The sequence below is a fragment of the Eurytemora carolleeae genome, unplaced genomic scaffold, assembly GCF_000591075.1.
Source record: "Eurytemora carolleeae unplaced genomic scaffold, Eaff_2.0 scaffold22, whole genome shotgun sequence".
Classification (NCBI taxonomy): domain Eukaryota; kingdom Metazoa; phylum Arthropoda; class Copepoda; order Calanoida; family Temoridae; genus Eurytemora; species Eurytemora carolleeae.
The window spans coordinates 96,491-108,669 of record NW_019396028.1 but is presented as its reverse complement, the minus strand read 5'-3'; the positions used below and the strand labels follow the sequence as shown (position 1 = coordinate 108,669).

Here is a 12,179-nt window from a genome sequence, read left to right as displayed (position 1 = left end):
TAGAAGGTATTTCAATTATTATAATCCGTCATTTCTTTCTATTAAAGCAGGAAGTTTTCGATATATGTATAAGAAATAAATAATCATCATCTTTAAATGATGTGTATGAAAGATTTTTTTTTTTTTTTTTGGGGGGGGGTTCTTTGCCTTAAGGAATCACAGTATCATACGTTTTAAATCAATCTCAATTGTTTTCAACGAATTAATAAGAGAAGTGAAAGAAATTCAATAAAAACAAGAGGAACACGCATTTATCAATAGTTTGATTTGTTACCGAAATAATGCCAAGCTTCCCTTAATTGGGTTGAACATTTTTGTTGTTGAAAAAATATTGAAAAATACAAAGAACTTAATTATTTGTCATCATTACCTTATTTTTGTTTACCAAAAGTATATTTAGTTAATTTTTGCTCATTACTATTATTTTAAAACCTTCAAAAACAAACAAAATCAAATTTCTAGAAAATAGATAATTAAACATGGCCAATTTTCATTACCAAATGATATTTAAAATGAATATTTAATTCACAACTACTTAACAAGGAAGTTAAGGGAATTTTACTTTACCAATGGTTTCCTAAACCAATTTGGCCAAAAAACATCCAGAACGTAGCGAGGGATGTTTTGTAGAAAAAATTGATCCAGGCAACCCGTGGTTAAGTAAAATTTTTAATTTCCCGAAAAAGTATTTGTACACAACTTTTTGAAAATGTGCGAATGTCGAATTTATTCACTACAACTTCGATGAGCGGTAGGATATTTTACCTAATTGTCCCAAGGGACGTTACGTAACTTAGCATTCTGCTGTTGGGGAATCATGGGTCGTTAATGTTGGTCAATATGGTTTTAACGTGAGTATTCCTAAATATAGTTTAGATTATAGGCAACCATTCCCCCAGCACCCGCACCAGGGCAGATCTCTTGTCAGAGCCAGGTTCTCCTTCTTCTCTGTTTTGTTGCTCTTTGTACTGTTTGACCTGCTCCTAGAGCTTCGAGTTTTCTCACTATCCGCCGTATCCTCACCGGAGGCGAGGGCGGAGTCAGATTTGTGTGATCTGTGTTTACTGGAGTGTCGATCCGCCTTGTTTCTTGCTTCCACGGATTTTCTAGATTTCCTTGAAGAAGAAACAGATTCTCTTTTCTCCTCCTCCTCTCGTAAACTACCTTTCCTTAATATACCATTCACGGTTTTAGAAGTAGACACCTGACGATTTTGTGAGAGAACTAAAGAGTTACTACCGCGGGAACTTCCTTTGGGTTCTTCGAAAACTACCGATGCTCGCTTCCCGTTCCCGCCCGTGTTTCCTTCCCGGGAGAGGGTATCCGATACCGAACCCATCTTTTCCATAGAGTTGATGGATTGGGTTGAATCTCCCTTCTGTAGGTTATTCGTCAGACTGTTATTATTATTCTGAATAGCATATTTTCTGAGTGAGGAAGCACTGGGGGACTCCCGGTTTGATCTTTTTATCGTCCCGGTGGATCCAGGGATATCGTCCGGACCTGACGACATTTTACCACTGTTTGGTAAATCTTCAGCACCTACTCCGTGGGCCGAACCATTATCTGTAGGTCCAGGGGTTCTGTAGGAGGGAGGAGACAGGGCGGGGAATCCATCCACACTCTCTCCAGGCACATAGGTACTACTGCTTCCTGCTTCCTGACTAGTTGGGCTCTTCAGGGTCACGTTTATCCGGCTTCGGAAGGATCGAGCGATCTTTGGCGACGAAGGCAATGAGAGAGATGAGCTGGACTCTGCTCCAGTTTTATTATTCATCTGCGGGGAGAAGAGACCCGTTGACATGGCACAAGAAGAAGAGAGGGTTAACGGTGGGGGCGGAGGAGGCATTTCAGTAGAACCCGGAGAATTTAAACTACCATTACAGTGTCCTGGTTTACTGCGGTGGTATGAAGGAACCATGTTTCCTGATCCAAGGGATATATTATCAGTAAGCACTGGTTCACTTCGGGACGTGACAGAATCAAGGATGAAAGGCTGTCCAACCTCATCTTGAGTCAGAACGCGTACTAAGATCTTGCAACCACCCACAGTTACATAATCCGGAATTTGGCAACTAGCTTTAGGTTTAACCCTGAGATATCTTTCACCGGTGTCCACTCCTTTATAAAACCTTCTTTCTACCTCTCCTATACATATACCGAAGGTACTAACAAGAATGGTTATAGTAGAGTCTGTGATATAATGAGGAACTCCAATCAAACAAATGACCACAGAGTCATTACTAATGTCCATTACTGTCACATGCACACCCCTAACATAAAACCCATACTGGGCCATATAGTGGAGACAGTCCTTCTGGCTGAGACAAATGAATATTTTGTTCCCAGCCAATCTAACACCTTGAACCTCACACAGTTTAGCATCGAACTGTTGTTCCAGTTCATCAATAATCTCTGGTACACTCACATCTACTAGCAGAGGATAATCCTTTGTACTAAACATCACCGTGTTTGGTTCAAGGGAGTTTAACCGAACCAGGCGGGGCCGAGCAGAAGTAAGGCTCGCTGCCCCCATGCCCTGGGAGCTGGGGGTATCAGAAATACTGGAACTTGGCACCATGGAAGAATAAGTATTATATGTCTGTGGAAACATGTCTGTTGACTTGTTCTGGAATGTTTCAGATCCAGTAGGAAGGTTTCCTCCTTCTCCCGACCCGTTTATATAAACAAAGGAATTTTGTTGGAATGTTACAGATTGGCTCGGTTCCTTAGCTGAAGAGGTGGAGACAGCGGATTCTCTCACAACCTGGATTTTAGATCCATCCCGGTTTTGTCTCACTTTTTCCGTCACGTTTACACTTCTTCTCCGTAGAGTTGAAAACCCTGAGGAGGATTCAGTCTCTGTCGGCGAACTGGGACAGGATACAGCGTCTCTAGAAACCGTCGGAGCCATCCTTGTTGTTCCTGGACAAATCAGGCTCATAGCATCCTCCTCCTGAAACAAAAAATGGTAAATATCTGTCCTGAGTAGCAGGGTTCGGTCTAGTGTGCCAATTCTCAGCCCCCCCCCCCCCCCCCCCCCCCCCCCCCGACTATTCCCTCACAATATAAACAACAAGGAATAAATCATGCCCCAACACTTCACACTTTCTGGTTAACCAGGAGAAAATATTTGGCATTCAGCCCAGTCCTAGTAGGCTCTCTAACAGAGGACATAGATTAGAAAACTTGCCTAAACTTCAAGGTTGGAGAGGATTGAACCATATGTAGGAATTGTACCAGTATATCAAGGCTTACGAAGAAAGGAGAGAAAAAGGAAGAAAAAAATTCAACTATAAATAATAGATAAAACATTTATCTTTATTCTTAGATTGTATTCATATGTAATTAGTTATGTGTAGAATCAAATTAATTTAAATCTTTTTATTTGAGTTGGTTGAGTATGTTTAGATAAAGAACTAATGACGAATTCCTCAAAACTTCAAAAAAAATACATATAATCAATTGACATCATAGGAAAGGTTAAAAATGATCCCTTTCTTCTACGAATTTGAATTAGTTTTGAGATTTTATGGAGTAAAATCAGGTTTAAAACTGCATTAGATTGAGGTTCTATAGTTTCTTTATTGCTAATATATTTGCTGATATTGCAATAGGTTGCAAAATTTCCTCACACTCCTACCACCTTTTATATTTGCACATCCTGAAACCAATCAACTGGAAAAACAAAAGAATTGCCACCGGCGGCTAAAATCCGGATTTTAAAATTATCTCACAAGTTTATTTCAACCTCAAATAGATTTATCGCTTTCTTTTCCCTTTCTTCTATAAAGAAGAATTTGAGGCTTTGCCATAAACTCTGTGTTTCTAATCCCTATATCTTTGTAACCCAATGTCGTAGACCTTGGATATTTAAATCTGTAAACTCTGTTGGATTAAATTATCTAAGTTTAAAATATCAAAGATTTACACCATCAGGTTGCTAAGATATAGGGATTAGAAAATTTGAGTTTGTGGTACAGACTAAATTCCTTGATCTATTTCCCCCCCTTTATTCTGACCATGTTAAATTAAGCCAAGTTCGCCTAGTTTTATAAAATTAAAAATTTCAGATTTTGTGTAGAAAAGTCTGGATATGAAGTAATCCTTATATCCAGACTAGGCGGGAGTAGTGCTCCTGTTTTCTATTCAAAAATCAACTCTTCTTATCCCAAACCTTCAGAAATTCAGATGAGAACAATCATTCTTTATACATCCAAACCAAAATACAGGGATAGGGAACTGGAAACCAGAATACAGAGATAGGGAACTAGAAACCAGAATACAGGATAGTGAACTAGAAAACAGAATACAGGGATAGTGAACTAGAAACCAGAATACAGGGATAGGGAACTAGAAACCAGAATACAGGGATAGGGAACTAGAAACCAGAATACAGGGATAGTGAACTAGAAATCAGAATACAGGGATAGGGAACTAGAAACCAGAATACAGGGATAATTAACTAGAAACCAGAATATTGGGATAGGGAACTAGAAACCAGAATACAGGGATAGTGAACTAGAAACCAGAATACAGGGATAGTGAACTAGAAACCAGAATATAGGGATAGAGAACTAGAAACCAGAATACAGGGATAGGGAACTAGAAACCAGAATATAGGGATAATGAACTAGAAACCAGAATACAGGGATAGTGAACTAGAAACCAGACTACAGGGATAGTGAACTAGAAACCAGAATATAGGGATAGGGAATTAGAATCCAGAATACAGGGATAGTGAACTAGAAACCAGAATACAGGGATAGTGAACTAGAAACCAGAATACAGGGATAGTGAACTAGAAACCAGAATATAGGGATAGGAAACTAGAAACCAGAATACAGGGATAAGGAACTAGAAACCAGAATACAGGGATAGTAGAAGTAGGATGGAAATACATCTATAGATAAAAATATCTTTTATCTTATATCTGTGAATACAAAAATATTGGTAAATATCTATAAACTTTATTTCCCTCCTAGATGTGGTGGTATATTGCCAGGACATAAAAATGTATTTAGGTTTACCAGTATTAGCATTTAGGAAGGTCGCAACTTTTGAATAAGATACGCCTGAACTCGATATAAACAGCAGAAACTTTTTATATGAAACGATTAAAGTATTTGATCCTTGTGATAACAGTTAACTCCTATTTTCGATCATTCACGGCCCAAGAATACATTTTATGGCTTGTGATTGGTAAAACCTTTAGAGATACCCAAAAGTAATTAACATAAGCCTTGTTAAAATTAAGGATCATCGCGTTCTGAAGGGATTAACAACTCAAAAATTCCAACCAAAGGTTATTTTTCTTTTTTTATTCTACCAGTCACATGATTTTTGGGTCCCAGTATGATTTATATCTGGATACCATTTAAGATAGGATAATGTATGGGCTGCTAGAGAGTAGAATAGAGATTGGTCCTGCTTTGAATAAAATGTTTATATGCATGACACATATATATTATGTATAGTGATTAACGTAAATTATAAATGTTTTGAGATGAATAAAAAATGATAGACCCACAGAATATATTATGATAAACTTAAATCAGGCGCACTTAAGCGTTTAAGTAATATAACAGTATTTTTAAGTTTAGCAAGTTTTGTTATGAGAGGGGTAAAATAATGTTGTACTGAGAACCCACCTTTCTACACGGATGATTAAAATATCTGTCCTGGGCTACACTTGTATCCAGACGAAAACTTTGAACTATTTCCAAGAGTTGATCAAGGTTGAAGTGGGTCACTGGTTCCCCTCCAGGTGTAAAGGTAACCTGGTTGGGGGAGTGCGCCCCCCCTAGGGGGATTGAAAACTTGCCCCCTGGGACGGAAGTATTGAAGGGGGGCACGGGATAGGAGGGGGGAGCTCGGTAACTGTCCAAGCAGTCCTCACTGAGTGCCGACTCATCTACCTAAACAGGTTTCAGTTACTCAGCTAGTAGTTGCAGGCTTTATCGGCGCCAAAAAGGCTTTGCAGAAAAATCATTTTTTAAATAAAAAAGCGTAAGAAAGAAAGAAGCAAAGAAACCTGGTTAGATTGAGAGAAAAACACATTGATAATATTTCTAACTATTCTACTGTACATTGTACAACATCATTGTAGAATAACTGTTCAATGTACATATTTATCTAGAAAACTGTTAGTTTTACATGAATGATTTATAACTATTTTGATGCAAACAACAGAAAAATTAAAATAAAGCTTTTAATATTTGCTATATCCAATAAATGAAAGCTGGTGATAAACTTTTACTTTTACTAAGATTGTCAATTTTTACTTTTCATTTACTATAAAACTTGGCCAAAATTGGGCATTTATTGTAAGTCTCGCTGTATAAATCTAATCTCTAAATGTAGATGTATCTATTTATGTTTTTATAGAAGAACATCCAGATCTAATCCTGATCCAGGTTCAATATATGACTGACGAGACGGAATAAAGCTTCTTGGATATTAATGCTTTTTATCCAACTCAAAATAAATCGAATCTCTAATATATATCAATAAATATTTGTCATTCCACAGATATGTGTTTGTTCGTTTAAAACTTAGGATTCCTTAAAGCAAGGAACCATTTTCTGCATTCAAATATGGATAACAGACAAAATATCTAAGGCATGTTAGTAAATTTTCTTCCGGAATATAATTTTTAAATATTTAAGATTCTAAGAAGCCGAACAAAATACTTTAAACATTTAATATTCAGAATAAATGGTAAAAAAACTGATGTAGTCTGATTTCTTGAAATTTCAATCTTATTAAATTAACAACGAACCCCCCTCCCCTCCTTAATTCTTTAGATAAAACCCATGGTCACTATGGTGGGATTGCGGCAAATATAAGGCAAGCTGTTTCCTTATTAAAATGTAAAATGTTTTGTCTTCAATCTTAGATATTTTGGAGAAGCTCTAGTTTCTCTAGTTATCCTCTTTACACTTCACTTTTCATCTAGGATAAGTTTTTAGTTCAAACACAATGATATTTGTTTTCAAAACCGCTTGTGGAATTTTAAATTTGTAAGGTACGTTAGCTCATAGAAGAGGAACTTTTCCAAACGTGACAGAAAACGTTGACCACGACTCAGGATGAACTAAAGTACGTTTCTCGAAAGTTATATAACGTTTTTTTAAAAAATGGCATGGCATTTGTTGAAAAGAGAATTTGATTTAGAACCAGTATAGATTTTGAGTTAGCTGTTGCTTGAAAAGAAAAGATTTTAGAATTTGAAATGAAATCTTTTCTTAAGAGGAATTGAAGAGAAATAGATAAGTTTATTTGAATCAGGGATTCAAGGGAATACGTTCTAGTGGAAGGATGGTGGGACGAGTATGGATCAGTTCTAGTGGAAGGATGGTGGGACGAGTATGGATCAGCTCTAATGGAAGGATGGTGGGACGAGTACATGGATCAGTTCTAGCGGAAGGATGGTGGGACAAGTACATGGATCAGTTCTAGTGGAAGGATGGTGGGATAAGTATGGATCAGTTCTAGTGGAAAGATGGTGGGATGAGTATGGATCAGTTCTAGTGGAAGGATGGTGGGATGAGTATGGATCAGTTCTAGTGTAAGGATGGTGGGACGAGTATGGATCAGTTCTAGTGGAAGGATGGTGGGACGAGTACATGGATCAGTTCTAGTGGAAGGATGGTGAGACGAGTATGGATCAGTTCTAGTGGAAGGATGGTGGGACGAGTATGGATCAGTTCTAGTGGAAGGATGGTGGGACGAGTACATGGATCAGTTCTAGTGGAAGGATGGTGAGACGAGTATGGATCAGTTCTAGTGGAAGGATGGTGGGACAAGTACATGGATCAGTTCTAGCGGAAGGGTGGTGGGATGAGTATGGATCAGTTCTAGCGGAAGGATGTTGGGACAAGTACATGGATCAGTTCTAGTGGAAGGATGGTGGGATAATTATGGATCAGTTCTAGCGGAAGGGTGGTGGGATGAGTATGGATCAGTTCTAGCGGAAGGGTGGTGGGATGAGTATGGATCAGTTCTAGTGGTAGGATGGTGGTACGAGTGCATGGATCAGTTTGTGGAAGGGTCGTGGGACGAGTACATGGATCAGTTCTAGTGGAAGGGTGGTGGGACGAGTGCATGGATCAGTTCTAGTGGAAGGATGGTGGGACGAGTGCATGGATCAGTACATGGATCAGTTCTAGCGGAAGGGTGGTGGGATGAGTATGGATCAGTTCTAGCGGAAGGATGGTGGGACAAGTACATGGATCAGTTCTAGTGGAAGGGTGGTGGGACAAGTACATGGATCAGTTCTAGTGGAAGGATGGTGGGACAAGTACATGGATCAGTTCTAGTGGAAGAGTGTTGGGACAAGTACATGGATCAGTTCTAGTGGAAGGATGGTGGGACAAGTACATGGATCAGTTCTAGTGGAAGGGTGGTGGGATGAGTATGGATCAGTTCTAGTGGAATGATGGTGGGACAAGTACATGGATCAGTTCTAATGGAATTGGATCAGTTCTATTGGAAGGATGGTGGGACTAGTATGGATAAGTTCTAGTGGAAGGGGGGTGGGACGAGTACATGGATCAGTTCTAGTGGAAGGGGGGTGGGACGAGTATAGTTCTAGTGGAACGGTTGTGTGACAAAACACTTTCTATACTTTATTCAAGTAAAAATGTTGAAATACTTGAATTCAAATCTTCTTTAAAATTCAAAATTGTTCTCAATTTTTTATCAGAAGATCTTTTATTCTAACAACTTTACTCACTATACAACCCCACTAAACTGAGATTGTGTATGAAGAGAATCTTGTAACAACGATTTATGATTTTCTTTAAAGAAAGAAAAAATATTAAAAAAAATATCTTCACCGAAAAAAAAACTCCGGAATTAAAAGCTCCACAGAATATCAGAAAGAATCTCTGGAAATGAAAATCGAAAAATTACAAAAAATTACAAAAAGAACCAAAGGTGAATTGTAGGAAAAAAGTTAAATTTTTAAAATGATTATAAAGCTGTGAAACGCTATCGTCAATCCCCTCTCCTTATAAAAACATGACCAAGCAAATCTGAATCTAGAAAAAATGTTTGTTAATCAAATTTCTTAAATCCTTTTGAATGCATTTTCAGCATTTCTCAGGCTCACATGAACCCAGTGAAATTATACTATTTCCACTATTAAACATAAGGATTGTCAGTATGATTTAATACATATTTATGTATATATTTGGTAGAATATGAGAAGGTAAAGTAAGAATAGAATAAGAGTAAAGGATAATAAATAATAAATAAAATAAAAATGAGAGTGTTCTCTGTTTTCTTTTCTAAAATGCATTTTTTCTACTTAGCTCTTTGTACTCTGCTCTTCTTTGCTCTACACTGTTCTGCTCTACTCTACTTTGCTCTACTCTACTTTGCTCTACTCTACTTTTCTCGACTCTACTTTGCTCGACTTTGCTCCACTCCACTCCACTCCACTCCACTCCACTCCACTCCACTCCACTCCACTCCACTCCACTCCACTCCACTCCACTCCACTCCACTCCACTCCACTCCACTCCACTCCACTCCACTCCACTCCACTCCACTCCACTCCACTCCACTCCACTCCACTCCACTCCACTCCACTCCACTCCACTCCACTCCACTCCACTCCACTCCACTCCACTCCACTCCACTCCACTCCACTCCACTCCACTCCACTCCACTCCACTCCACTCCACTCCACTCCACTCCACTCCACTCCACTCCACTCCACTCCACTCCACTCCACTCCACTCCACTCCACTCCACTCCACTCCACTCCACTCCACTCCACTCCACTCCACTCCACTCCACTCCACTCCACTCCACTCCACTCCACTCCACTCCACTCCACTCCACTCCACTCCACTCCACTCCACNCTCCTCTCCTTCATCTCTCCGACCCTCTCTCTCCTATCCCTGATTCGAGAGTTTGGAATGGTTCTGAGACTTGAATCTGGTTCTAGATTCTTTACTCCAATTCAATCCTACATTCTCCCGGAGATAAATGGCATTTCTCTACTCCGGGTTTGTGATATAACCAATACACGGAGTATATTTTCTCAAGTTTAACCGGAAGTATAACCCCGAGACCTAGAACCGTTTCATTCTCCTAAACTATCTGCTATTTGGAATACTAAACCAGGAATGTTGAAAATTCTAAACTAGAAATACGGGACTCCGCGACCAAGAAATGTCAACTTAAACTTATTCTTCTTTGTCCGTCTTCTGTATAGTTTTAGTTGTGTTCCTTCAAGTCTTTGTAATTCAGCACAGTCTTTATATGTTTTTAAATCCTTTTTAAACTAATTTTTGTAAATATTTGCTAATTTGGATTCAATGAATTTTAAGTATTTTAAAAATATCTAAAGTGTCTAGGTTACATTTAATTAAATCCCAAATTTAACTTTAGCTTTAAAGGGACTGTAGGTGTAATTTCAAGGTATCCTCCTTGCAAAGATGGCAATGCCGATTAACAATGGTACCCTAGAATACTTTATCCGATCAAAAATTTGGATGAAATGCTCAAGTCCACAGTTGAAAATAATCATTTTCCAAAATCATAAACAATGATATAAAATTCATGCGTCATCAGACAAAGCTGTTAAGGTATCGGGCATTGTTACTGAATGAAGGGTCACTTTAAATGCCTTAAAATCGTTATTTAAATCATGATTTATACTATTTATGACTGTTTAGTTTTAAAATTAAATATTTTCTGTAAAATTATGAATTTGCCAACGAAGTTTTGTTTATTTTGTTTACATGACAAAGGAAGAGTAGATAAAAGGGTTTGGAACCGATTTAGATGTTGGAATTGATTTGCTGGAAAGGAATAAACAAAACAGGATTTAGCAAGAAGAAAGAAAGCTGTTAGATGTTGGAAACTAGTTTGGAGGAAACTGGTTTAGAGGACAGAAATTGGTCTATAGGACAAAAACTAGTTTGAAGAACCGGAAGAGAAGAGAGCATCCTCCAACCAGTGCAGGGTAGCAGTCCTTTCACTGTAACCTGTAGTTGTTCCACATGAGCTCCCATATCTCTTTAGCTGATCTGTTGACTGATTCTATTGGAATCCCAGCTGGGTCTGGGGAGGGAACTGAATCCTGAATAAGCTTTCATGACTGGGTGATGGGGAGATGCTTGTAGAAAGCAGCTTCTTCCATCTCTAATACTAGATCCTTTTGTATGTAGACCTTCGGTTTTCTCAGTCATGTCCAGAGGACAATAGATCCCGTCGTCGTAGATCCCCATGATCTCTTCTTCATCTGGATTAATTGGTCTATACTGGTTTTCTGGCTGCTCCATATCTTGAATGTCTCCATTGAAGAAAGATGGAGCTTCTACAAGTTCTAGAGATCCTAGCTGTTCTATATCTCAAGTGTTCCTATTACATGAACCATTTCGAGGATCTAGAGCTTCATCTGTAGTTGGACTAGCCGAGACTGTTACAATCTCAGCCGTGCCAGAAACCAATGGAGATAGGTCCCTTTAAACTTTTTAACTATTTTAAAGGAAAAGAACTAGTTTAGAGGATAAACAATATTTTAGAAGAAATTTAACTATTTTAAAGGAAAAGAACTAGTTTAGAGGAAAAACAATATTTTAGAAGAAATTTAACTATTTTAAAGGAAAAGAAACATGTTTTGATAACACTAGTATAGAAAAAAGCTTAGTTTAAATAAAAACTAGTTTAGACGGAAAGTAAATGAGTTTAAAGAAAAGAAGCTGTCGAGTTATAATCTGATCTAATCTGTCACCAGTTTCTCTCTAGCTAATCTAATCTTTTTCTCTGGTTAATCTAATCCTTTTCTCTGGTTAATCTAATCTTTTTCTCCAGTTAATCTAATCTTTTTCTCTAGTTGGTTCAATTTTTTTTTAAAAGTTATTCTAATCTTCTTCTGTAGTTAATTTAATTTCAATGGCTAGCTAATTTTATTATTTTCTCTAGTTAGTCTAATATTTTTCTTCAGTTAGTCTAATCCTTTACTCTGGTGAATCTAATCCTTTACTATAGTCAATCTAATCCTTTACTCTGGTGAATCTAATCCTTTTCTATAGTCAATCTAATCCTTTACTCTGGTGAATCTAATCCTTTACTATAGTCAATCTAATCCTTTACTCTGGTGAATCTAATCCTTTACTATAGTCAATCTAATCCTTTACTCTGGTGAATCTAATCCTTT

The 12,179-nt window shown here is 37.9% G+C and overlaps 1 protein-coding gene across 4 annotated transcripts in view; it reads right to left on the bottom strand.

Annotated features, from left to right (window-relative positions):
- Positions 1 to 861: 861 nt before the first annotated feature.
- The window catches only part of LOC111718432 (uncharacterized), a 58,464-nt gene continuing 47,146 nt past the window's right edge, over positions 862 to 12,179 (bottom strand). For 3 of the 4 annotated variants that reach the window (XM_023494018.1, XM_023494026.1, XM_023494034.1), the window contains 2 exons: positions 5,652 to 5,918; positions 862 to 2,956 (listed from right to left, as the gene is read on the bottom strand). In XM_023494018.1, coding sequence (XP_023349786.1) covers positions 878 to 2,956; positions 5,652 to 5,918 — 2,346 coding nt within the window. In that variant the 3' untranslated portion in view covers positions 862 to 877. The remainder of the gene's footprint in view (positions 2,957 to 5,651; positions 5,919 to 12,179) is intronic. The other variant, XM_023494043.1, reaches the window with a different exon arrangement.